We start from the raw sequence: 27,530 nt of genomic DNA, 5'->3' as shown, positions 1-27,530 counted from the left end.
GAGGTTCTAGTACATGAGGGAGCAAGTTTCAAGCAAAAACATTCAAGGAACCAAGGGATATTAACGCGCAAGCTGCTAGGAGGAGAAGCACCATTCGAACCAGCATGTACATCCATTTGCTTTCCTTCATCAAATCTAGCCATGGAAGGAGGAAGGAAAGAAGAAGAAAAATAGCTGAGAATGAGACGTCTCCCACTGAAACAGCTGCGGGAAAAGGGCCTTGAGCTCCCAAAAATCCCTGATTTTGTGCTAATAGGCAGAAGAAATTTCACCAAGATAGGAAAAGTCAAGGGAGGAGAGGAGAAAGGAAGGGAAAAGCTTGGCCAAATTGGGTAGAAACCATTAGGGTTTCTTGGGAAAGGATGATTTCCAGCGGCTACAAAATGAGGCATCTTCTACCCAACAAAACCAACCCACATCCAGATAGCAAGCTTCCTCTCTTGCCTACAAAACCCAGTAATTTCATGCACTATTCACCCTTCTTCTCTATTTTCCTCTTCTGACGGACCACTTTCAGAATCTCTGTCAAGCTGTCAGAAAGAACATTGTTCTTTTTTTCTCTCTTCTCAGCCAAATCATCTTGCAAACCTTTCCTTTCTTACCTTAACACTCCCTTTTTCCCCAAGAAAGCATAATTTTCTCTTCAGTGCTAATCTCATGTCGATTTTGCTTTCATGTCACAAGCCTCTCATGCCAAGCTAGAAAATTTATCTGTAAGCATTAAGAAATCATCTGTAAGTTGATGTTATTTTAGTTGGTGAAGGTAACCAAGATGCTTTTTAAGACTCTACTGCTCTTTCGAAACATTTTTGGGGCTTGATTTTCGAACTCAGACACAGGGGACAATTTCATCAATCTGCCATTTACGGTAGCCCAGCCCATTTACAGCTGCTGAAAGAAAAAGCCTCCACATCATGTAACACTCTAGTTAAGAACAATCATATAACTGTGATGAACAGCTTTACTTTTATGTATCAATCAATCAATGTTGATGAAATTTGTGGTATACGCACAACATGAACATGGCGCCCGGATACCAAAGAAGAAAATCAAAGGAGAAGACTGGACGCGTAACAAAAGGACCAAAGCTTCCTTTCGAGATGATCACTGAGATTTTGAGTTGGCTAACTGTAGACGCTTTGCTGAGAGTGAAGTCTGCCTCCAAGAAATGGTGTTCTTTGATTGAAGACCATCACCACATTGTGAAGCATATGAATCTGGCTAGTCCTCTGCCAAAAAAATGTAGATACAGAAGGTACCATGGCCAAATACCCCTTTCTTCACAATAAAAATATCTGGTGTATGTCCTGTGTTGCCGGCTTGTTTGTCGAGAAGCATCACTCTTCCTGTTTGCCGCATCACAAATCCGGCCATCAGCCATGCGCATGAATTTGCCCAATGCACATTTTGGGTGTGTGTAGAATGAAATGTGCTTTTGTTTCATTGACTGGTGAGGCCAAATTGGTATGTGCTTACATCCAAAATGATGACGTGGGATTTGAAGTTATGAGTATTGGACACGATGGGAAATGGGGAGCCTTGAAACACCCAATCCAAGGCTGCTTGAAGAAAAATGGCAAATGGGCAGCAAGAAGCCAGTTTTCCTAACTGATAAGGTTCATGACAGGGTTTGTTTTTGTTCTGAAATTATAACAGGTGGGCAAGCCTTGTGTCACAGGGGAATGAGACCAGACGAGAGGGTGCGACCTAAATTAAGAATGAGGATTGATTAGAGCAATTGCAATTTGCATATAATTTCAATACTTCGGTTTTTTATGACTACGAAACTACATTCTTTCTGTTCTTCCTCATATGATGTACATCATAAGATGTCAGAATTGTGCAAGGTCAGAGGCTACGGATTCGAGTACCATCAAATCAAATCCAGGAGGTGAGGAAACATAAAGCGCACGAAAGCTGCCACAAAAAGCACGCTCATCCAGAACCTAGAACATCTTCTAAGATATGATCCTCTTATGATGATCTAAATACCCAAAAACTACAATTTTATTAAGAAAATATAATGATAAAGGAACAGTACTTTTGCCGCAAATAGGATACACAATCCAAACTAATTATACAAACTCAGGGTTCAAGAAAAATCAAATGACGCAAAACCTTGATACAGAATAATACCAAATCCAGCATCCTATTTGTTCCTTCGGTTACCGAAAAGTAACAGCTTGGAGAGAGAATCTGGGACATTGTTCCTCATTTACCTTGGGCACTTTCCCCGGGAGCAACAACACTGCAAGTTCATAAGTTGATTCAGCTTTGCACACTCATTCGCTTTTCCCATTTTGCTGGGAACCAACAAAATTGCGAATGACTTCCATGGCTAACTGATGAGCAGTCTTATCCTGCAGCTTTGCAAGTTCATCCACCGCTTCATATGTCTCCTTATCAGCAAAAAGCTTCAAGTTGTAACGAGCTGGTGCCACCTCTGGACCTTCCCATTTGTCAACCAACTCCTGAAGTTTCTCAAATCCCTGATACAATATACCAATTAGGGTCACAACCATAGCTATCAGCCATTCCAATGACCGACAAAATTTCACATACCCATGTAAACTCCCCAAATTTGAGATTAAACCAACTTCTATATCTGGAACAGGCCTAAATATAACACAATAATCTTAGAATCTTATTTCACCACTTACCATGCGGTTTGTGTAGCCTCCGAAGGACTCTTTAGATTGTCGTTTACGTCTCCAATAATAAAACAAAGGTTCCAAAACTTTTTCCAGGTCTTGAACCTTGACCTTGTTCATGAAGCTTCTTGCTATTGAGGTTTGATTGGGTGTTCCTCCAAGCCAGATCTATTTTAATACAAGCAGAAAAACGAATAAAATATGAGTTGTTTTCACGACAATCTGCAGTTGAGCATGAGAAAAAGTGCACATCAACCAGCAATTGAAATACCTGATAGCTATTGGGACCATCACCAACTAGTCCAAGTTCAGCCATGTATGGCCTAGCACATCCATTAGGGCAGCCAGTCACCCTTATAACTACAGATTCATTGTATTTCAGACCAACCTGAAATTCAAAAGTTATACTTGTTACATGCATTCTGATTCCTTATCCACACATGATATTGATTTTCCACATTTTATTAGTTAAGTGTTTCGTGGAACATGCTTGTTATTATGGTAATACCTTCTCAAATACTGCTCGAACCCGCTTAAGAATGTCAGGTATACCCCGTTCAGCTTCAGTTATTGCCAGTGGGCACAGTGGGAAGGCTGGGCATGCCATCGCAGTTAGGTTGAGGGGGTCTACGAACCTAGGATGCTGCCACAATCGGAACTGGTCAGTAATATCCCCAATGATGAAAATTCATAACCTAAAAAACGTTTTTATCATAGACACAATCCAAACAGTTCAAGAAATTTAAGACCAAATAAGTTAAACAATAATTGTTTGCATAAGTCCTGACCACTATCTGAGTTTAAAAGATTCAAACTAACAAAAAGGAGGATATCCCTTGAGATCATGTGGAGCCCACATGATTTCCCCCACTAGATCCTACAAGAAAATAATTTGCAGCCTAGATTCCATATAGATTACTCCAAAAATCTGTAAAAACCATCTAATGCAGATAAATCATAGCACCATTTCCAGACAGACAGCATCTCAGTTGAATAAGATACTCTCTCCTACTAAGTTGAAAAGTTTCACTTGCCAGTGAAAGATATTTCACAGAATAGGAAGTGAGCATCTAGTAACCACAAGTTCATATTGATGTCTGATGATGAGGGAGTAAAAGAAAAACATTTTACCAGCAGACCGGCCTTTGCAAGTATTGTGGTGATGGGACGTTTCCATGCAGTGCGAATATCACACAATATGATGTTCTGGTTTGGTGTGAGCCTTATGCTCAAATTATACTTTTCTATAACCTCTCTCAAGGCCTTCTTCATAACTCCACCAATACGACCATTATCGACATGAAGCCCACAATAATAACTGCCATCACCCTACCAAAACAAATATAAATAGTCAGGACATACATCTGGGGAGAAGGGTACAGGAAGATTGAATGGAGCCAATAAACTAGGCATCAGTATAAATAGTATGATCTACTAGAGTTATAAATCAAATAGGCCATACATAACACTGAAGATATTGCAATTTCAAACCTTGGAGACAGAATAAAAAAACATCAAAAATTGTATGTCAAATTCACCACAACAAACCTGCTTGTTCCACCCCAAGTGACTTTTGAATTCCCACTCTGGCAACTCGCGGAATTGCTCAAATTTCTTTCCATAATATTGTTCAACTACACTTCTGAACTTTTCAATGCCCCACGAGCTGATCAAATATTTCATTCTACTATACTTTCGATCATCTCTTCTCCCATTTTCTCTTTGTGTAACAACTATAGCCTTAATTGCATATAGGATATCCTCTTTGGGGACATAACCCAGTGGTTCAGCCAAACGGGGAAAAGTGGTTTCCAACCTATGTGTTCTTCCCATACCACCACCAACCTGCAATGTAAATTATAAGAAACCATATTTGTGGAGAAAATGAGCTCAAACGTAAATGTTAGAGAAGGACTTCATCTTACATATATGTTGAACCCTTGAGGCTCCCCCTCATCATTAGTAACAACCACAACACCGATATCATTTGTGAGAATATCCACTGAGTTGTCTGTTGGCACTGTAACTGCAATTTTAAACTTCCTGGGTAAGAACTGAGTTCCATAAATGGGCTCGGGTGAATCAGTGAAGTTTGTTCCATGAGAATTATCATTGCGGGCCTTTGTTACTTCAGGAGGTTCTGCTGTCAAGAACTTCTCTCCATCCACCCATACGTCATAGTAAAAACCAGACTGAGGAGTCAGCAGTGCTGCAATATTCTCTGCAGTCTGCTGTGCGAAAAGGTAATCTTTTCTTTGTATTGGAGCAGGAGGAGCAAGAACATTTCTGTTAAGATCACCACAGGCGCCAAGGGTTGAACCCATGCTATTAATGATGCTACTCATTACAGTCTTAAGGTCCTTTTTCAGAACACCATGGAGCTGAAACGTTTGTCTTGTGGTCAAACGAAGGGTACCAATTCCAAACTGATCGGCAAGATCATCCATGGTCAAGTATAGTTGGTTTGACACTTTTCCACAAGGGTTCTTTGTACGAAGCATAAATGAGTAGGATCTTCCACCACGTTCATCTCGGTTGTATTGTTGATAGCTCCCATGGAACTTGATGAGTTGTGTAGCAGCCTCATTTATATTCGGGGCATCTGTCAAAATCTCCTCGTTAAGAGGGTATCTTATGTAATTGCTCTGTTCTTTGAATATTTCAACCTTACTTCGCTTCGTTTCAGTTGCAGTTTGAGGCTTTGCAGGCTGCAATACACAGAAACTATTCAAACAAGTGCTTTTCCTACCAAGAACTAACAATAGGTAATCTAACTAACATTCAGAATTTTCTGATTCATGAGGCCCTTTAGGAGCCTTAATATTCCAAAATTGCAGGTTTCCTAACCAAACCAAGTGACAAAATTCAATAAAGCACAATAGCCCTTGGCAACAAAAAAGTTCAGGTTTTTATGAGCTAATTCATTTGAAGAGGCAAATAATCCTTTAGAAAAAAAAAAAGAAAAAAAAAAAGAAAAAGAGAAACCAACTTCTTTCACGGTGACTGTGGCAGATATTAACAAAAGCAAATTGAAAGAACGCAGTCTAAACTCGTTTATCACAGCCCACGCTTTCCTTCACCATAATCCAAACAGAAGAAACCAACATAAATGAGAGCCAATCAGCAAAACAATTAAAACAAAGTGCTTATATTTTGTCTCAATCTCTTACCATAACACATAAAAGAAGGTTAATTTTATCATATTTCTTTTAATTTTTCATTTTCTCGCATTTTCTGAGCATCCAAACAGATCAATCTCTCCGAAACAAAACAGAGAATCAGACTGTAATTAAACGCACCGTGGCGACGGCGCGAATGAACGAAGAAGAAGCTGACGAGATCGGGGCGTGTCGGCTTCTTGTGAGACCAAGCGAGTTTGCTGACCTCAGCCCATGATACCTAGCAATCTGAGCCTTGGGCTCCCCCAGCACCGCCGAGTTCGCAGCTCGGAACGGCGTCGTCGTCGTCATACCAATTAAAACGACAGCGTTTTCACGAGGTTGAAGATAGAGAAGCAGCAGAAGAGAATTGCGTAAGTGGGATTGGGTGAGTGGTGAAGAGCGAGCGGGTGGAAGCAAAAAGAGAAGGAAGAGAGAAAAAAAACAGAGGCTTTTTCTTTTTTCTATTTTATTTTTTCATTTCGTCCGTTAAAGTTTTATAGTGTTTTATTTTTATGTTTTTTTAATTTTGTCGTACGCGCTGACGTTGCAATGTCACGTGCCTGCCGCGGGAACGTTTCTGTTTCGAAGGCTGTGCAGAACTGTTACGCGCTGAGGGCGAAGGAGTAGGGCGCGTGGAGTTAATCTGAGAAGCATATGGCGAAACCAAAGTTGGATACCAGTTGGATGGTACATTGGATCTGGACGGGATGTCGCTTTACCATTTTATCCATTTACCATGGTCAAATTGGGGCTGCTGGTTTTCTATAATAAAAAATAGCCGAAAAATAAATTAGACATAGAGAGTTGGATGCGTGTGGGGCTTTGTTGGATTTTCCTTTTTTGGTTCATAGATGAGAGCCGCAACTCGGCTTCAGGTTTTTTTTTTTTTTTTTTTTCCAGCTGTTACAACGGTCAATGGTCAATATTATTTAATAGAAGTATTTATGAATTTGATGGATCAGAACAACGAAAAAGGGAAATCAGAATAGCCTTCAACTGATGGAATCAGTTGACAATCGATACCAATGAAGCTTGACAGAGCAATAAAAGATAAAACAATGAGACCAGATCTTTGACTGAAAAAGTTGGGTTTTTGCGATCAGTTTGCTATTGAAAAGTTGTATGTCACCGGCCAAGATATTCGATTACTATTAAAGCCCAAGCCATAATTTGGCCCAGTATGACTTAAATCGAGGTCGTGTGAAAAAGGGGCCCGAATATAACCTTAACCAATAAGCCTTTTTGTTGTGTTAAAAAAAGACAGCATTAAAGTAAAAGCACAGTTAACGTAATTGCTCCATTTATAAGATTAGACCTCATCATTTGGTCAGGTTCATGGGCCGATGGGGCCAGCCCGACCCATTAAAAAAAGTCCGGTCCGGCCCTTTATAGGCTTTGAGATGGCCTGGCCCGTGTTGGGCTGGGCTAGGCTTGGACTTGAATGTCTAAAGCCCAGCCCGGCCTGCCCACAAAAGCCCAACCCGCTAGGGCCCGCATACATATATAATTATGTATAAATAAGAGTTTAGGTTTAGGATTATATCACTTAAATCACATCACATCACCAAATATAATCATGCTTTTCTTGAACACATCATCAAATATTTGCATATTTATTCATACCATCCTTTTTAAAAAAATATTTTTTTAAACGTATTACGGTCTAATTATGTAGTAATCTCAAAAATAATACTTGGTTTTATTATTTTTGTGGAAAATCTTATTAAGTTGTGTGACTTTATTAGGTGTTTTATAAATTTGGTTTAATGTGAAAATATTGGAATTAATTGAGTTTAATCTTAAATTTGGACTAAAATTTCATTATGATTAAGTTTATGATTTTTTTTTAATGAAGTAGACCCTTTTAGGCCCTGCCTGGCCCAAAGGACTTTCTCAAGTCCGACCCATGGGTCGAACTTGAGCTTTGAATTTTCTAAAAAAACTCGACCCAACCCGACCCGATATTTTCTCTCTTTTTTTAAAGCCCAACCCGACCCGACTCAAACTCATTAAATTTGGGTCTGACTAGCCCGACCCGACCCATTGACGAGCCCTATATAAGATGCAAGTTCTTATGTTGTAGAAAACTTGTTGGTACTTCAATGTACTATCCATATAATCAACCAATGAGTCATCTGCCCAACAATTTAACTATAAAGATTATTTTTACTAACCACTTTACACAAGAATGTAAAGATGTTTAGCACGTGAATAATAGTTTCATTATCACTTGATATAGCAATTAACAAATGGATAAAATCAATACCCCCATCTGTCCCATCTCTTTGCTGACTGAAATTACATACCATGATATAATTTCCATATTCTCATTCAACCAAAAAAGCATTAATATTCTCCAAAAGGTGGCTAGGAAAAGGCAAACTACATAAAACACGAATTTAAGCAATTAGAAAATTTATTATAGCTTCCAAGTTCTACGGGCACTCATATCCTGTGCTTTAAAACCATATATAGAAAAATAACTCTCCAAATATGGGGGTCGTACATTATTCCTTCACAATGTTCTCAAGCCATACAAACGAAATATCGCATAGACATAATAAAACTATGACAACTTTATTCCAACAAACATATCTTAGCAGCTTTTTTGATTCAGATCATTTGCATTACATGCCTTTTTGTAGTCTATCTTTGACTGGAAACAAAATCTCAATTGCATGTAAATGATATGCCCACTAACAAACAGATTCTCATTCTATATATATGAAGAGACTAGAGAGTTGAGTTGGGAGTTTGAAGAGACTAGAGAGTTGAGTTGTGAGTTTGAAAATACTAGAGTTGAGCTTTGAGTTGATTTCAAACATGAATCCGCTTATCATCGTAACTGCAATTCTAGATCAACCACGCTCTGCGTACTCCCAAGTAGATAGACTCCATATAATTTCTGATGTTCTAAATTTTGTGGACATCAATTATTGCATGAGTATATCGGCACAAAGTAGCTTGACTAATGAACATGGCCGACAAGTCATTGTGTACCTGCAGAGATACCTAGTGATGGACGAAGAACCATTGGCTATAGTTCCTTTGGGGATCGACTTAGTTGATGATTATCCACACTCAGCCTCAATGGTCTATATACCCTTGAACCACGACTCCTATATTGTCCAGCCACACCCCCACCTACAAAGACCCTCTAGTTTCGTTAGAGATGTTGACTACATGGTTCATTGGCAATACCATAATTCCAACCTTTGTGAACTTGCTGATGTTCTCAAGAATCTGTTTCGTAATCAAACACCAATAATACGAAAGCCGAAGTATTGCCATTGCAGGGTCATGTTTACAGACGAGTGTGATTGTCCTCGCCCTTCCGATTTGGTACGTAGTTAAAAAAATCTCTCTTTATGTATGTTCTTCTGTTTCTCTGTTTTTTCTATTGAAGTTGGGAATTAAAGAGAGATTTTTTTTTACTACGTATCAAATCGGAAGGACAAGAACAATCACACTCGCCTGTAAACATGGCCCTGCAATGGCAAAACTCCGGCTTTCGTACTATTGGTGTTTGACTACGAAACAGATTCTTGAGAACATCAGCAAGTTCACAAAGGTTGGAATTATGGTATTGCCAATGAACTATGTAGTCAACATCCCTAACGAAGCTAGAGGGTCTTTGTAGGTGAGGGTGTGGCTGGACAATGCAGAAGTCGTGGTTCAATGGTATACAGACCATTGAGGTTGAGTGTGGATAATCATCAACCAAGTCAATCCCCAAAGGAACTATAGCCAATGGTTCTTCGTCCACCACTAGGTATCCCTGCAAGTGCACAATGACTTGTCGGCCATATTTATTAGTCAAGCTACTTTGTGCCAATATACTCATGCAATAATTGATGCCCACAAAATTTAGAACATCAGAAATTATATGAAGTCTATCTACTTGGGAGTACGCAGAGCGTGGTTGATCTAGAATTGCAGTTACTGTGATAAGCAGATTCATGTTGAAGATACTTTAGCATAGCTGCATAGGGGAATCCTCAGCATCATCAAGTACTGCAGTGGAGGTTTTAGCATAGGGGATCCTAAACAAACAAAAGTTCTTTCTGTTATTAGAAGTTATTTTAGCACTTGGTACAACTAACTATTGAGTAAAATGTGTGTCAAAATGAAAAATAAAATAAAAGCATAAAGATGATTAACTTACAGAACTGACCCCATAAAGTTCAATTGAGGTTTTGCTGCTGATATGAGGAATATGGCTTGGATGAGGCTAAGGATGCTGCCAATTACCATTGCTGGTGACGCAGACGGGATGTACCTCTTTCGATGATTGGTTGTAACTATTTCAAAGCTTGCACCAACTGGTTTTGAGTTGTATGCATTCTGGTCAGTACCTGACAAAGAAAACAGAAGAAGAAAAAACTATCATATAAGAAGTTTTCATAAACCAGTAAAAGAATATCTTGTAATGAAGAGGAAAACTTGATGAAATCATATTCTATAAGTCTTTACAGAATGCATGCTCAGTATATTGTGTAAAAAAGATGTAGGCATTGTAACCGGAAAAAAAAAGGCATGGGGCATACCCCTTTTGGGGATCAACTGTTTAGTTTCACCATTGATTGATAAACCTGTTTCCAGGTAATCATTCTGGTTTGCCTTGGGACTCGCAGTTCCAATAGTATCTTCTTCAGCAACAAAAGAGGTTGTGACACTAAGAAGAGGTAATATTGCAATTCTTGATGCTTGATTGAACAAAGCGACAGAATATGGAGTAACCGAACCATTCTGTTCTCAGGATAAGTATTTTTCACAATAGAAAGCAACTAAAAACTACAATTTCTAGCATCAATAGGCAAGCAGATAAAGGAAAGTTAGCTAAGATGATCTAGCCTCAGTTCAAAAACCAATACATGGCAAGGTAGTATAAGGGGAAATCTCGAAGGGATGTCAAAAGTCCAGAAAGACCGTGAAAGTCTGAAATATGATATCATGATTCATAATCAGCATCAAAATAGAGCCTTCCAGTCATGTATGCTGAGATAAAATCTTTTTGGATTAAGGATAAAACTTTTTGAAGTTAATTGTCTCAAAACTGTGATTCTAACCTTGTCTGTGTCCACATCATGCATAATCGCATGGATGACTTCCTCACCACCTGCGTCAACATCATCATTTAAAGCATTTCGCAATTCTTCAATTTCTATGAAACCACTTTGGTTTTGATCAAAGAATGCGAAAGCTTTATGTAGGTGCTCATCATTCGCCATCCTTTTAAGGTGAACAGTAACTGCAACAAACTCTCCGTAGTTCAGAGCTCCATCACCATCAACATCAGCCTGTAGGAATCAGAAATCAATCAGTTGATCAGTTCAAGAAATCCTAAAACTCACTGGGATACTCAACCCCCAGCCAGAACTTCTTTACATTCTTATTTTTAGCTGAATCCTTGCAATGAATATTGCAGCTCAGGTTTTAGTTTGCTTCTTAAGATTTAACATGATGCAGAGTTAGGCATGTAATCATCCAACCCACAGTTAAAAGTAAGGACAAGTTAGCCAAGCACAAATTGATGCTTACAGCTTCCATTAGTATTTGAAGATCTGGATCAGGAATCTGCTGCCCAAGCTGTTGTACACCACTTCGAAGCTCTTCTATGGTTACTTTGCCCTTGTTGCCAGTGTCCATCATTTGAAATGCCTCTTTTATGCCAGCTACTTCCTCAACTGACAAATGCTCGGCTATAACCTATGTATAAAATATTCAAAAGTTCAGACATAGCATATAGGGCAACTTTCACACAAGATACAAGTAGCCAACATTTCTGTAACTATGGGACATCAATAACTTTATAATGAAAAGTAAACTAAAAAACATTACCCCAAGGGCTCTTTTCTTCAGCTTGTTCATTATGGAAAATTGTTTCAGCCTTGCTCTCACAGTCTCACCAAGTGGGACATTTGGGGCCTTCTTGGCATTTTGTATCCAAGTATGATCTACACAGAAAGAGTTGGTAAGAACTTGTCATATAAGGCTCTTTCAATTGTATAAGATATCATATTACTGTAATTACCAAGCACTTCCTGGGCAGTCAGCCGCCTTTTTGGATCAGGATCAAGCATTTTCTTTACCAGGTCCTTCGCATTATCAGAAACTCTTGGCCAAGGATCCCTCTTGAAATCAATGACAGATCGAATAATTGCTTGTGCTACCCCTTGTTCAGTTTCTACAGGAAAAAAGTTTTGAAACTATGAGAAGCAAATACTAATAATATGAGCAAGTACACCAGCAGGCACACTTTTGTTCAGGATGATCTCAATCAGAGATATTTGATAAGCAAAACATTCCAATGGGAGTATTATTTTCTACATCCCTTTTCCACTTTAACTCCTATACAAGTTGTAAAGAATCAAAATATAAATACTGGTAAAAGAGACAAACCTGCCCAGAAAGGTGGAACACCGCAAAGTAAAATATACAGGATAACTCCAGCACTCCAGATCGGCGCGAATGAGCGAAGAAGAAGCTGACGAGATCGGCGCGTGTCGGCTTCTGGTGAAACCAAGCGAGTTTGCTGACCTCAGCCCCTGATACCTAGCAATCTGAGCCTTGGGCTCCCCCAGCACCGCCGCGTTCGCAGCTCCGAACGGCGTCGTCGTCGTCATACCAATCAAAACGACAGCGTTTTCACGAGGTTGAAGAGAGAGAAGCAGCAGAAGAGAGTTGTCTGCGCAGAGATTCCAAAACCTAGATGCGTTTGTATTATGTAGTTTACAATAACTCATGTTGGAAAAAATCAGACAAAAATTCATTACTTTTTTTTTGTACCAAAAAGGAGGGAGATGGAGCATGGGACTTTAAAACGATTGTTTGATTGCATTATTGATATTTATATTTGTTTATTGGTTGTCCTTTGGCTTGGGCAGATATATAGCAGGAGGGAATCAACTTTGTGTAAGATTTTACACGTAAAAGGAATTGCAGGAAAAGTAGAGAAAAATAGGACGACTTGTCCTTTCTCATCTTTGTATAAAGAGTTCAAAATACAATTCCATGACTCTGACCTCACCTCATAATTCAATTTTTCTTGGTTTGTTTTTTTGGAAGAAAAGTAGTGGGAATTATTGTACAAATGGAAAAAGGGTTCACGTGAGAAATCTATGAGTAACAAGTTATAATTTCCAATTAGTGGTCTAATGGTATTAAACATTCTACAAGTATGTACATACTAGACCGCACGTGATCGTTGATATGATATGTTCAAAATCCCTAACTTTTTATCATCAATTAAATAGTGAACTTAAGTCTAGCAGAATTTGATGCAACTTTCTCCTAGGGAGAATTACACTAATTAAGGATCAAGCGAAGATTAGTATATAAAAAGCAAATGAAAAACAAAACCCATCTAAACTGAAGATAATCAGATAGAGTTGGCAAATCTAGGTATAAATAGTTAATATTTAGTGACAGACAAATGAGCCTTTTGTGCTTCAAAATTTTTACTAGTATAATAGCAATGAGTTGTAGTCCAGTGGGTTTGGGACTACTTTGGGTCCCCCCTCGAATTACAACAAGACAAGATTATTAAAAAAAATAAGAGAACAAAACAATTTTAAAAAAATAAATAAACAAGTAAAGCTTCATTAAATGAAATGAGCAGATTAAACTGCAAAGTGAGTTTTACCAAAAATGCTATTAGCCTTACAATGCATGGTGTTGTTTCCCTTGTTCAGCAAATTGGTACCTTGAGTTGTCACACTCTTGCTGCATTGGTTTAGAGCTATTGTGTTCTTATGAGGCGTATTGGCAACTGTCACCTTACTCATGTTTACAGAGAAATGAATTTTGTAGCTGATTATATGGCTAACTGGAGCTTTAACTTAGATTTGGGGGTTTGTTATTTGGATGAGGCTCCTGCCTGGGTTAGCTCTTTCTCGGTGGATGATTTATTAAACGTTGTTAGGCCTCACTTGATCTATATTAGTTAGTTGTCATTTCTTTTTGGGGTTTTGTCCCTCTATCTCATCAAAAAACCCAAAAAAAAAAAAAGACAATGAAGAGTTGATGGGCAACTATAGTTGGCAGGAGAAGTAGGGGAGAGGCAGCATTCACATCTTTGAGGAACTTTGATACCAAGTGCAAAGTCAAACACCCATTTCAAAATAAATTGGCAGCTGAGTTTTGCTCATCATGCTATAATTGCAATACATATATATAAAAACATGTTCCTCAGCCAGTCCTTAAAAATGTAAGCACACAAAACCAGACAGCATAAAGCTGCTATTTATGTTTTATAGTCGAGACAAATCAAACATTGATCTTTCTGTCTTAAAAATTCCACAAGTTTAATGGCCAAAATTAAAAATTCCAAGAGCACATTTAAGCAATTATAGACTTTAGACAATCCTTTTAGTGGAAAAGCCTTAATTCACATATTTACAACCACCTATTGAATTTGAGGTTGACAATAAGTTTCACCAACTTCCCACTACAACTAATTTTTCCTTTTTCCTGCAATTACCTCAAGAAAAGAAAAATCCTAATCATAGCTATTGAAAAAGACGCTAAGATCCTCACTATGATTCTCTCCACATTACAAGTTTTCTTAAGAAAAAAGGAAAAAGAATGGGGAAACAGAAAAGAAGAGAATTCATAAGCCCGCCAACAAAGAAAGGAAATTTTAACTTTTTAGACATAATTTAATTTCAAATAAATATTGGTTCAAAAAAGTAAAAAGTAAAAAAGAACAAAAGAATGTTGGTTCATCTACCCTCAGTGGCTAACTGTAAAGACCCTTCCCTCATCAACTTCAAGCTTATGCTGTTAAATCTTTCCCGTGAATATTGCCTGGATGCTTTTCTCCAATCTGTACCAGCCTTCATCATAGCAGCAAACTCCTCGTAACTTATGCGCCCATCCTACATGATGATACAAGCAAGTTGCAGTTCAAGTTATCAATGATGCATGCGCAACACCAACTTTAAAAACATAACAAAACGATATGGATACATACAGGCATAACTCGATAAAAACAATGATGCATGCAACATAACAAGAGTAATTGAAACGTAATCTTACAAACTGAAGACATTTTGCATAAGTCAACCCTTTTCATGAGGGTGATATTCAATCATTGATCAAAGAAAAACAAACAACAAAGCGGAATAAAAAAAAAGTGACAGAAGAAGAGGTGATCCTTCAGTTTGCATGACTGGCCTCATTTGTGTGTAATCAAAGGGAAAAAGTCTAGAGAAGGAACAGAATATGGAGTAACCGAACCATTCTGTTCTCAGGATAAGTATTTTTCACAATAGAAAGCAACTAAAAACTACAATTTCTAGCATCAATAGGCAAGCAGATAAAGGAAAGTTAGCTAAGATGATCTAGCCTCAGTTCAAAAACCAATACATGGCAAGGTATTATAAGGGGAAATCTCGAAGGGATGTCAAAAGTCCAGAAAGACCGTGAAAGTCTGAAATATGATATCATGATTCATAATTAGCATCAAAATAGAGCCTTCCAGTCATGTATGCTGAGATAAAATCTTTTTGGATTAAGGATAAAACTTTTTGAAGTTAATTGTCTCAAAACTGTGATTCTAACCTTGTCTGTGTCCACATCATGCATAATCGCATGGATGACTTCCTCACCACCTGCGTCAACATCATCATTTAAAGCATTTCGCAATTCTTCAATTTCTATGAAACCACTTTGGTTTTGATCGAAGAATGCGAAAGCTTTATGTAGGTGCTCATCATTGGCCATCCTTTTAAGGTGAACAGTAACTGCAACAAACTCTCCGTAGTTCAGAGCTCCATCACCATCAACATCAGCCTGTAGGAATCAGAAATCAATCAGTTGATCAGTTCAAGAAATCCTAAAACTCACTGGGATACTCAACCCCCAGCCAGAACTTCTTTACATTCCTATTTTTAGCTGAATCCTTGCAATGAATATTGCAGCTCAGGTTTTAGTTTGCTTCTTAAGATTTAACATGATGCAGAGTTAGGCATGTAATCATCCAACCCACAGTTAAAAGTAAGGACAAGTTGGCCAAGCACAAATTGATGCTTACAGCTTCCATTAGTATTTGAAGATCTGGATCAGGAATCTGCTGCCCAAGCTGTTGTACACCACTTCGAAGCTCTTCTATGGTTACTTTGCCCTTGTTGCCAGTGTCCATCATTTGAAATGCCTCTTTTATGCCAGCTACTTCCTCAACTGACAAATGCTCGGCTATAACCTATGTATAAAATATTCAAAAGTTCAGACATAGCATATAGGGCAACTTTCACACAAGATACAAGTAGCCAACATTTCTGTAACTATGGGACATCAATAACTTTATAATGAAAAGTAAACTAAAAAACATTACCCCAAGGGCTCTTTTCTTCAGCTTGTTCATTATGGAAAATTGTTTCAGCCTTGCTCTCACAGTCTCACCAAGTGGGACATTTGGGGCCTTCTTGGCATTTTGTATCCAAGGATGATCTACACAGAAAGAGTTGGTAAGAACTTGTAATATAAGGCTCTTTCAATTGTATAAGATATCATATTACTGTAATTACCAAGCACTTCCTGGGCAGTCAGCCGCCTTTTTGGATCAGGATCAAGCATTTTCTTTACCAGGTCCTTCGCATTATCAGAAACTCTTGGCCAAGGATCCCTCTTGAAATCAATGACAGATCGAATAATTGCTTGTGCTACCCCTTGTTCAGTTTCTACAGGAAAAAAGTTTTGAAACTATGAGAAGCAAATACTAATAATATAAGCAAGTACACCAGCAGGCACACTTTTGTTCAGGATGATCTCAATCAAAGATATTTGATAAGCAAAACATTCCAATGGGAGTATTATTTTCTACATCCCTTTCCACTTTAACTCCTATACAAGTTGTAAAGAATCAAAATATAAATACTGGTAAAAGAGACAAACCTGCCCAGAAAGGTGGAACACCACAAAGTAAAATATACAGGATAACTCCAGCACTCCAGATGTCAACCTCGGGTCCATAATTGCGCTTCAGAACCTCTGGAGCCATGTAATATGGACTTCCAACTATCTCATTAAATTCCTCATCTGCAGAATATAGCAACCTTTAACTACACTATCATACGCCACATATAGAGATGATATTAGATGCTAAAATATGAAGTTCAAGAATGGGGGAAAATTATTAAACAGGAAAAATGAAGCAGTACAATACCAGGTTTAAAGAACACAGATAATCCAAAATCAATTGCTTTCAAAGGGGCTGTTTCCTTCTTATTTGCAAATAGAAAGTTCTCTGGTTTGAGATCGCGATGCATTACTCCATGTTTATGACACATCTGCAATGTAAAATGCAAGTATATAAACCAGAGTATTTCACATTAACATCACAGAAGGCTGGACATCATCATCCCACAACAGAAAATCAATGAAGATCAATAGAAGTGTCAGCAGCAGATAATTAATTCAACATGCACAGAAACTAGTGATGTTATAGTAGAGACAAGTATATTCAGTGCACAGGAACTAGTTATATTCTAGTAATAACATGGTCCAGCATATTATATTATCCAAATGTCCAAATAACCGGCATATCACCTAAACGAAATATAAGCCAATGAAAACAAAATGTAGACACCAATATCGTTCACATAGTAAAGTTACTTTCAACATCAAAAACGAGAAACTCAAACCAATTAACAAAATACATAGCAGCACTGCTAAGTGCTTATAGAGAATATGAGGATGGAGGAAAACAATCAACTCACCAATTGTTTCTCAATTTACCATTTAAAGTTTACAGTATAAATGATAAGAAGAAGAAGCATCACAAACAAAACCAACATGTTATATAGCAACAACGTACTCTATCTCACATTTCCCTTAAACAAGAACATCATAATATAACACAAACCCTATGACACTTTTATAACAATTCTAATGTAGAACATAATTATAAAATTTCAGAACCATATCCAAATTTAAACCAAATTAACACCACACTAGTACAGCCAAATCTAACCTGAACAACTTCAACAATGGTCTTCATTACGCTTGCGGCGGCGCGTTCCGTGTAATGACCCCTAGCAACAATGCGGTCGAATAACTCGCCACCCTCACACAACTCCATGACAATGTGAACCGCTTCTTCATCCTCATAAGTGTCCTTCAATGTGACAATATTTGGGTGCGGAGGCAAATGCCTCATTATCTCAACCTCTCTCCGCACGTCTTCAATATCCACAGCGGTCCTCAGCTTCTTCTTCGATATCGATTTGCAGGCGAATTTTTCACCCGAGGAAGCCTCTGTGCAAAGATATGTGATTCCAAATTCACCTCGGCCGAGCTCGCGACCCAGATCGTAGTGCACCGAAATGTCCCGACCCGTCGGTTCTTTCAAGACCCATAGCTTGCCCTCACCATCTTTTCCATTAATGCCACCAAAATCTGTTGCGAAGGGATTGGGTTTCTTCTTGTTTTTCTTCTGCTTGTTCTGGCCAGGTGTGCCAAGAGTTACGCAGCAATTTCCCATGAATCAGAGCCTCAAATATTTCAGAATTTCCAGTATTTTCTTCAGATTTCAAGAGGACCCAATTGAGCAGAAAGGTCAATAAATCGAAATCTGTTCAGGAAATTAGAAAGAAATCAGACAATCATAATGACAAATCCAAAATGCGAGTCCCATATCATTTTTCAGCTCCATGGTTTTGTTTTGTCAGAAAGCAAATTTAGAAAGTGAGATTTTTTGTTTCTTCTGAATCTTAAATGCAGATACTTTGTAGAAACACACCACAAATCAGTGAATCTTAAGAAATCGAAAAGAAAAAAAACAGTTTACATAAAAGAAGACAAAAATGGAAGAGGTCCAAATTTCTATTCTTTTCAAAGGAAATGAAGGTAAGATCAAAATGTTGGAGAACAACAAAGCTCACCTCTGTTTTTTTTTTTTTTTAATAATGATTTTTGGGAATTCCAGGGAACTGAGAAGAGATTTTGCAGGATACCCAGATGAGATTTGGAGATGAAAGAGCTTAACCTAATTCTAGAAATGAATGATTTGGGGTTGAAGGTCAAGGATGTGAAAGGACAAATTGAAGGTGTGAATACGCCATGGATTTGCAGAGAGAGAGAGAGAGTCAAAGCTCTTTCACAGAGACTTTTGTTTCTCTCTCTAAATCCGTTCCTTCTCTTCTTTTTCTCTGTCTCTCTTTAAATCCAAACCTTTTTCTTTTGTTTGGGAGTCAACCATCAAAAGAAACAGAAAACAAACCTCCTCTTTCTCTTTCTCTTTCTCTTTTTCTTTTTTTCTTTTTCCTTTTTTTTTTTTTTCTCCCTTCCCAAAATATCCAGCTAACCTTACAAAGTTACAAGTCACAGATTTCCTCAAATATATATATTACTTCAAAACTGTTTTTTTTTTCCCTGGAAAAAGTGTTTTTATTTATTTATAAACTAATTCATTGCTAACTAATTGTAATTAGTGTAAACAAATTCATTGCTAACTAAATGATTGTTAGTTTATTTTTAGTTTTAACAGTTGGGTTTCACCCAAGAGTTCAACCGAAGTTGGTTGTGCTTTCTAAAAACAAGAAAACCACCATCTCTAAATATTTAGGAAAGCATGGTTGTATTGTCGACAGGGGAGATATGGATCATGTCTTAATCCAATCCTTCCCAAACCTACTCAACTTACTATAAAATGCCACGTGTCCAATAATAAATAATCCTAGGGCTACCAATAATTAATTTTTATAAAATCCACTCTCCCTATTATTGGTGTATAGTCTGTAAATCCATATGTCTTTGTTTTTTGGTGAAAAAAAATTATATGGTATTTGTTTATTAATTGCAATTGACAGTAGGGAATATATTCTTTGCAAAGATTTTCTAGTCGTTGGTCAGAGTGGTTGGGTTGGATTTTAGTGATGGCAATTTGGGTGGTAGGTTTGCCATGGTTGGGTTGGATTTTAGTGATGGCAATTTGGGTGGTAGGTTTGCCACGACTGGTATCTGGATGGAAAATACTTCTCTCTTTGCTATTTAAGTAGGAGCTCTTATATTCTCGTAAATAACAGTGTGATATGTGTGCAAAAAAATTACTTTTTATGATTATGATGAATTATAATAAGAACTTATAAAAAATGAGGTAAACAGTATCCTCTGAGGAATCAAATGTTTTAAAATCTCAAAGTTTTTCTTTCTTTTGTGGATGAAACAATGTGAAATGTGTCATATATTTCTTGGAGGTTTTTGAATTTCAGGATTCCTGTCCTATAGCTCACCCGATTTTAGAAAAAAGTGGATAGTAGGTAGAGGTAAAAGGTTTCCCATGGGCCAATCTCCAGAAGAAAAATTAGACCAATGCCACATGAACTATTGACTACATTGAAAGTTGCAATTTGCCATTGATAAATGAAATTAAACTAATCCAAGGGAATACTTGAGTCGTTCATGTTTTAAGATAATTTGTATAAGTTTTGGATACCCAAGGTGAAATGCCATTAGCTTCTTTTGAGTGGTGTGTGCATTTCCCACTTCACTTCCTAACTTTGACAAAAGAAAAACTATATAAAGCATATTCTAGATATTTTTCAGTTGTGACTGATGCACTCTTTTTAGTAAGATGGATATCAACGGCGTATGAGAGATGGATAAAGACCATGAGGTTGTCTGGGCCCATGTAGACAAATGTCCATGATCCGCTCAACTATTATATTAAAAAGGGTTTTTATCATAAATGGTCCCTGAGAATTGTCAAATTATCACATTTGGTCATTTATGTTTTTTTTTCTGACATTATTGGTCCATTATGTTATACCTCACACATCAATTTAGTCCCGTCGTTAGGTTCCATCAAAATTTTCCGTTAGATTGCTGACGTGGACTAAACAATGTTTTAAACATTTTGGGTTTTATCACAAATGATCCCTAAGGTTTGTGAAACTATCACATTTGGTCTTTTAAGTTTTTTTTCTGATATTATTGGTCCTTTAATATTTTTTTTATAAATAGTTTAACATTAAATCTTTTATAGAAAATTTAATTAAAAAAAGAGAAAATTTTCAAAACATAATTTGTTTTTTTTATTCAAATCCATTTGGCATGTTATTATTGGACATGTATACATGTCACGTCAAATCCGTTAGGTTCTGTTGGAATTTTATTAAATTTATGAAAATTTCAACAGAACCTAACAGATTTAACGTGACATGTATGTGGAGCCTATATGCCCAATAATAACATGGCAAGTGGATTTGAATTATGGCTCATCAATGGGCCTGGCCGGGCTTTAAAGAGGAGAGAGAAAATATTGGGCTGAGTTTTTTTAGAAAATTCAAAGCCCAAGCCCGACCCATGGGCCGGGCTTGAGAAAGCCCATTGGGTCAGGTCTGGGCATAAGGGCATTTAAGTCCACACAACTTAATTAGAAAGCCCATTGATGTGAAAAATCATAAACTTAATCATAAGGGCATTTTAGTCCAAATTTGAGATTAAACTCACTTAATTCCAATATTTTCACATCAAACCAAATTCATAAAACACCCAATAAAGTCACACAACTTAATAAGATTTTTCACAAAAATAATAAAATCAAGTATTATTTTTGAGGTTATTACATAATTAGACCGTAATACGTTTTAAGAAATAATTTTAAAAAATAATAAGTATCAAAAAAATATTTTTTTTTTAAAGAATTGTATGAATAAATATGCAAAGGTTTGGTGATGTGTTCAAGAAAAGCATGATTATATTTGGTGGTATGATTATGTTTTGTGATATGATTATATTTGGTGATATGATATGTTGTTCATCTTATTTATATATATAATTGTTGAATTAATAATTGACACAAATTAATGTGCTAATCATCTAAGTATAAACTAGGAATGAGTAAAGAAAAGTAAATGAAATAAAACAAATTATATATGTGATTTAAGTGAGATAATCCTAATCCTAAACTCTTATTTATACATAATTATATATGTATGCGGGCCTAACGGGCCTGGCTTTTGTGGGCAGGCAGGGCCTGGCTTTTTTGGCCTTAATAGGGCCTGGCCGGGCCGGGCTTAGACACCCAAGCCCAAGCCTAGCCCAGTCCAAGGCGGGCCGGGCCATCTCAAAGCCCATAATGTGCCGAGCCGGGCTTTTTTTTGATGGGCCAGGCGGGCCCCCATCGGTCCATGAGCCCGCGGGCCAAATGATGAGGCCTAATTTGAATAAAAAATTTTAAGTTTTGAAATTTTTCAATCCTTTTTATTAAAAAATTTAATTTTTTTTAAAGGGTTTTTTAACAAAACCTAACAGATTTGACGCAACATGTATGTCGGCCCGTCCCATTTAAACTCGTACTTTTAACGTTTTCGTGCCTTGCCGAGCTGGCCTATTTAATTTATCGGGTAGTGCTGTGCCAACCCATTTAGTAAAATCATTTATCCCGACTCTGCCCAAAGCCCATGTCCACATTGAAACGGGCCGGGCTCGTGCCGTGCCCGTGCTCATGCCATACTTGGGCCCAAGAACCAACCCATTTAATTTGTTTTTTTTTTTCACTTGTTTTTTTTTTCCACTAGATAATTCAAATTATAAACATTAAAAATATAATTAGAGGCAAAAAATGATGAACTATTTGAAAACATTAATCAATCAAACATCCAAACAATATGAAAAAGCGGAGAGCAAAAAGTGTCCAACTCCACAAAGTCCACTTCAACTTTTCATCTTTAAACAACTTATTATTTTATATGTGAAGAAATGTCTTGCTTTAATTATAAGATAAGCGTATATGTCATATGTACTGATTTGCTATCAAGTCCAATGTTGTTTAATTAATTTTTAGTTGATATGTTTAATTAATTAAGGATATATATATATATATATATATGACATTAGATGTCAAATTATTTTATTTTGATTTTTGAGAAAGAAAAAAATGTTAAGTGGGTTGGGCTTGGGCCGTGCTTGAAGGGAGCTTGGGCTCATGCCATGCTTAAAGCGGGCTCGGGCCATGGGCCGGCCCAGTCCATTGGACCTCATTTTTTGATCATGGCCCTGCCCAAGTTTTCGTGCCGTGCCGAGCACGGTTCATTAATATTCGTGCTTGTACCGTGTCGTGCCTCATTTAAACTGACTGGGCTCGTGCCATACTGGCCCGGCCAGTCCCGTTTGACACCGTGGAGCCTACATGTCCATTAATAACATGCTAAGTGGATTTGAAGAAAAAAAATGTATGTTTTGAAATTTTTCTCTCTTTTTCTTTAAATTTTTTTTAAAAGATTTAAATGTTAAACTATTTTTAGAAAAACATTTCTTCATTTAGATCCACTTGACATTTTCTCATTGGCTATGTGTGCACCACATATGTATCATGTCAACAATTCAACGAAATCTCATGGTGGGATCAAATTGATGTGTGAGGTGTAACATAAGGACCAATAATGTCAGGAAAAAAAATAAAGGACCAAAGGTGATAATTTTGTAAACTTCAGGAAACATTTGTGATAAAACCCAAAATATTTAAAACATTGTTTAATCCACATCAGCAATCTAAAGGAAAATTTTGACGGCGTCGGGACCAAATTGATGTGTGAGGTGTAACATAAGGGACCAACAATGTAAAAAAAAAAAAACATAAAGGACTAAAGGTGATAATTTGGAAAACCTCAGGGACCATTTGTGATAAAAAGCCTATTAGAAATATAACTTAATGAAAGCATAAAACGGAGAAAAACTTCTATATGAAATGGGGATAACACTATTTTGTTATTTCCGGCCAATAAATATGTGTGATAACACTCCACATAATATAGCATTATTAGCCGGCATAGCAAAATAGTGTTATCCCCGTTGCAACAAAGTTTTTCTCCATAAAACAACATTGTGGCATAGTTGATGATTGCATGAAGATTGGCCCATGCGATAATCTCTTAAACGCAGGAAAAAAACCCAAAACCCAAAACCCAAAACCGAAAAGAAAAAAGAAAATTCAGCAATCATGGCATAGTTGATTGCATGAAGATTTCAGAGGTCTAATTACCAACTTTTCATATTTATGTTTAGCAGAGATCTGCCTCTTTTTAAGAACCAAAACAACACAAAATCTGAAAAATAAAATGAGAAATAAAATAAGTTTGTTTTTTTTCTTTCTCAGAATTGTTTTTACATAAACTACATTTCAGTCAGAAAGTTGCCTTTACAAAACTCAAACCAGAACCTGTTTATTTGTTGAACATAAATTTCCTGCAGGGGCTCAAAACTGCTACTTTGGGATTTCTCTTTGAACAATTGTGGTTGGAGCTTGCTCTGGTCCATCTATGGATGGTTTTATAACAGTGTAAAACAACACATTATAGAAAATAGTGAAAGCAAAGACAGCAACAGCCGTGATTGTAAAGAAAGATCCTGAAAATTCCTGAACTTCTTCATCTTCTGTTTGATCTCTTGCAAAACTCACATCCGGTGCTGCAATTCAGTTGAAAACACTTCTCATCATAAGATCAACATCCCATTAATTGCCTTATGAAATTACAAATGCTACTTCATAGTTCCGCTGCAACTCTAAGTACTATACAATTCAATAACTGAATTGAGGGACTGAAGTGAAACCCGGGTATAAAATTCGGGATAATTGATGCAATTAACCCTAAACTATATTAGAAAAATACAGTCTTGACAAGATTAACTTAATTTGAACTGCAATCGAATAATAATCCGGTTTCGAGCAATAGAGTGCAAACGATTAGAAGGGTGGAAACAAATCATGGTCTAGAAAAGTTGATGCATAACTTGCTCTAGTTACATGCTAGGTGCATGACCAAATAAGGTCAATTTCACTAACATTGGGCATTCATCAAAGAAGCATAAGTTTTCTTTGGGTTTTCATTTTGTTATCTCTGGTTACATAGACAAAGCCATATGTAATTTAAATCACATTAGGATTGTTGGTACAAATGAAAGTAATTGAAAATTTCAAATATCAGCACATTAACTCATACATGAACAAAAGGCACGGTGCAGTAAAGAAATTGGGTTGGAGACAGACAGAGCAACATGATCATCAAACTCATAATATTGCTTACAAAGTGTTTGTGTTTGTGTGTGTGTGTGTGTGTGTGAGAGAGAGAGAGAGAGAGAGAGAGAGAGAGAGTACCCTTTTGCCTTGGAGGGCGGGCTTGTCTTTGGGAGCGAGATTGAAGTTGCTGGTCAAGATTTTTAAGAGCTTCTCTGGCCTTATCTGGGTCTACATCAAATTGCTGTGACTCCTTCTCCGCCGCATAAACAATACAAGAAGATGATGAAGAAGAAGAATTGTAATACGGGTTTGATTTCTTCTTCTTGAAAACACCATTCCCAGGCACTGGCAATTCAGAAATGTGTGTTTTAAGTTTGTTTGTGAGAGAAAATGGGTGCAGGGATAATGGTGGTTTATTGTGGAGTGAAAGAGCATACAGAGGAAGCATTTGAATGAGATAATAAAAGAACCCACAGCCACAGCCACAACTCACAGGAGGTTAACGATAAACCCACCCAACACAGGTTTGGCAGTGAGTGCGTTATTCATTCATTTATTTTCTCCTTGTTATAAAATAGATTGAATATGAAAGCATCACAGAAAAGTGAGTCATTTCGAATAGATTTATAGACCAAGTGTACCGACACATTTCCTTTATCAGTAGCAGTGAAAGTGAACTCAACCACACCAGTCAATGCACTGATACACCTAAGTCTACAGGCTCAACACTATTTCTTCACCCTTCCATCAATTTGTTGTTCAATTTCTGATTTTACCTCTGGGCTCCACTTACAACACTCCTCCTGTTTTTCTTTTTATATGAAAATTAATATAAGCCTATAATGACCAATTACAAGGATCAAGATCATAACTATAATAATAAATGAAACAAGAAATATAAATTGATTAAAAATAAAGTATTAAGTGCCCGTTTGGTATTGCTTATTTGGGGTAATAAGTGATTTTTTAAAAATTTTGAAAAGCCCAATCCGTTTGGTAAACTATGAGAAAATCACTTATTGTTAAAAATTGCTGTGAGAGAAAGCTATAAAGGAAAGCAGCTAATGAGGTGCTTTCATTTTCTGATTATGCAGGAATCAGTTTCGAAAAGGCGCTGGGTTTAATGATTATGCGGCAATCATTTTCTGATTATGCATAAAATCAATACGAACAACACTTTTAACAAAAATTTTACCAAACGCCAAACTGCTTTCTCTCACAGCTGATTTCTCTCACTGCAAATCTGACAGCGATTATTTTCACAGCACAGCAATGCCAAACTGGCCCTAACTCAACAACATAGAATCATCATATTAGGTAGGGCTCGTCAATGGGCCGGGTTGGGCTAGCCCGGCTCAAATTTAATGGGCTTGGGCAGAGCCGGGTCGGGCTTTAAAGAGAAGAGAGAAAATATCGGACCGGATTTTTTTAGAAAATTCAAAGCCCAAGCCCGACCCATAAGCCGAGCTTGAGAAAGCCCATAGGGGCGGGCCAGGCTATGCCCAACGGGCTGGGCATAAACAGGCCCTACTTCATTAAAAAAAAAATTCATAAACTTAATTATAATGGCATTTTAGTTCAAATTTGAGATTAAATTCACTTAATTCCAATATTTTCACATCAAACCAAATTCATAAAACACCCAATAAAGTCATACAACTTATAAGATTTTTTACAAAAATAATCCAAGTATTATTTTTGAGGTTATTACATAATTAGATCGTAATACGTTTTAAGAAATAATTTTAAAAAATAATAAGTATCAAAAAAATATTTTTTTAAAGGATAGTATGAATAAATATGCAAATATTTGGTGATGTGTTCAAGAAAAACATGATTATATCTGGTGGTACGATTATGTTTCGTGATATGATTATATTTGGTGATGTGATATATATATATATATATAAAATTATTGAATTAATAATTGACACAAATTAATATACTAATCATCCAATTATAAACTAGGAATAAGTAAATAAAAGTAAATGAAATGAAACAAATTATATATGTGATTTAAGTGATATAATCATAAACCTAAACTCTTATTTATACATAATTATATATGTATGCGGGCCTAACGGGCCGAGTTTTTGTGGGAGGGCTGGGCTGGACTTTCTTGGGCTTAATCGGGCGGGGCCTATGGGCCGGGCAGGGCTTCAGAAACCCAAGCCCAAGCCTAGCCCGATCCAAGACAGGCCGGGCCATCTCAAAGCCCATAATGGGCCGGGCTTTTTTCGATGGGTCGGGCAGGCCCCCATCGGCCCGTGAGCCTGCGGGCCAAATGATGAGGCCTAATATTAGGTTACATCGAATCCCTAGCAAAGAATTTAGTTACCAATAGCCATCTTAGAAACCAACAACATAAAATACAAAGTTTAAATTAAGATATAAAAACCCTTAGGTGAATCCACTGCATTTGAACTCCTCATGCAGCAAATCTTGAAGGCTATGAATAGCTAAGAAACTGAGTATATGAATTGGGTGATTTGAGATATTGAACAATATGCTAGAGTTCTCCCAAAAGCTTTGAAAATATATATTTATAGGCTACCCAAAAAGGATAAATAGGTTAGCCTGAGATAGGAGAGAAAAATAAAAATAAAATCCAATTAGAATAGGGAGTTTGTTTTCCTAGTTGAGTTAGACTTTGACTTTTGATGCACTTTTTTAACCAAACCAAACGCCAATTGATCTAGGCAATTATAGCTGATTTATAATTGACTTAACACAAGATTAGGTGCCTCCTAACCAATG

General features: G+C 37.1%; 4 protein-coding genes across 5 annotated transcripts; all 4 read right to left on the bottom strand.

Annotated features, from left to right (window-relative positions):
- Positions 1 to 1,980: 1,980 nt before the first annotated feature.
- On the bottom strand, positions 1,981 to 6,276 carry LOC117626611 (sulfite reductase [ferredoxin], chloroplastic). The gene is made up of 8 exons (XM_034358378.1): positions 5,951 to 6,276; positions 4,577 to 5,359; positions 4,200 to 4,496; positions 3,783 to 3,980; positions 3,160 to 3,294; positions 2,923 to 3,039; positions 2,661 to 2,819; positions 1,981 to 2,489 (listed from the first exon to the last, which is right to left on the bottom strand). Exons 1-8 carry the CDS (start codon positions 6,119 to 6,121, stop codon positions 2,283 to 2,285), a joined length of 2,067 nt encoding a protein of 688 aa, XP_034214269.1. The 5' UTR covers positions 6,122 to 6,276; the 3' UTR covers positions 1,981 to 2,282.
- Positions 6,277 to 8,267: 1,991 nt separating this feature from the next.
- On the bottom strand, positions 8,268 to 13,599 carry LOC117625529 (calcium-dependent protein kinase 8-like). Its single transcript, XM_034357073.1, has 9 exons — positions 13,518 to 13,599; positions 12,215 to 12,352; positions 11,847 to 11,999; positions 11,654 to 11,769; positions 11,354 to 11,521; positions 10,882 to 11,112; positions 10,360 to 10,518; positions 9,978 to 10,167; positions 8,268 to 9,855 (listed from the first exon to the last, which is right to left on the bottom strand). Exons 1-7 carry the CDS (start codon positions 13,597 to 13,599, stop codon positions 10,372 to 10,374), a joined length of 1,035 nt encoding a protein of 344 aa, XP_034212964.1. The 3' UTR covers positions 8,268 to 9,855; positions 9,978 to 10,167; positions 10,360 to 10,371.
- An 831-nt stretch (positions 13,600 to 14,430) lies between these two features.
- LOC117624241 (calcium-dependent protein kinase 8-like) lies at positions 14,431 to 19,032 on the bottom strand. 2 transcript variants are annotated; one of them, XM_034355388.1, is made up of 9 exons: positions 18,697 to 19,032; positions 17,787 to 18,386; positions 16,980 to 17,103; positions 16,709 to 16,852; positions 16,342 to 16,494; positions 16,149 to 16,264; positions 15,849 to 16,016; positions 15,377 to 15,607; positions 14,431 to 14,691 (listed from the first exon to the last, which is right to left on the bottom strand). In XM_034355388.1, the coding sequence occupies exons 2-9, from the start codon at positions 18,294 to 18,296 to the stop codon at positions 14,536 to 14,538; spliced, it is 1,602 nt and encodes a 533-aa protein (XP_034211279.1). In that variant the 5' UTR covers positions 18,297 to 18,386; positions 18,697 to 19,032; the 3' UTR covers positions 14,431 to 14,535. The 2 variants fall into 2 exon arrangements, with proteins under 2 accessions (XP_034211279.1, XP_034211280.1); XM_034355389.1 differs by having other exon boundaries at positions 18,801 to 18,968.
- A 4,843-nt stretch (positions 19,033 to 23,875) lies between these two features.
- On the bottom strand, positions 23,876 to 25,345 carry LOC117626018. The gene is made up of 2 exons (XM_034357641.1): positions 24,912 to 25,345; positions 23,876 to 24,223 (listed from the first exon to the last, which is right to left on the bottom strand). The coding sequence occupies exons 1-2, from the start codon at positions 25,219 to 25,221 to the stop codon at positions 24,021 to 24,023; spliced, it is 513 nt and encodes a 170-aa protein (XP_034213532.1). The 5' UTR covers positions 25,222 to 25,345; the 3' UTR covers positions 23,876 to 24,020.
- Positions 25,346 to 27,530: the final 2,185 nt, after the last annotated feature.

Source organism: Prunus dulcis, chromosome 4 (genome assembly GCF_902201215.1).
Source record: "Prunus dulcis chromosome 4, ALMONDv2, whole genome shotgun sequence".
Taxonomy (NCBI): Eukaryota; Viridiplantae; Streptophyta; class Magnoliopsida; order Rosales; family Rosaceae; genus Prunus; species Prunus dulcis.
This window is presented reverse-complemented; position numbering and strand designations above follow the sequence as displayed.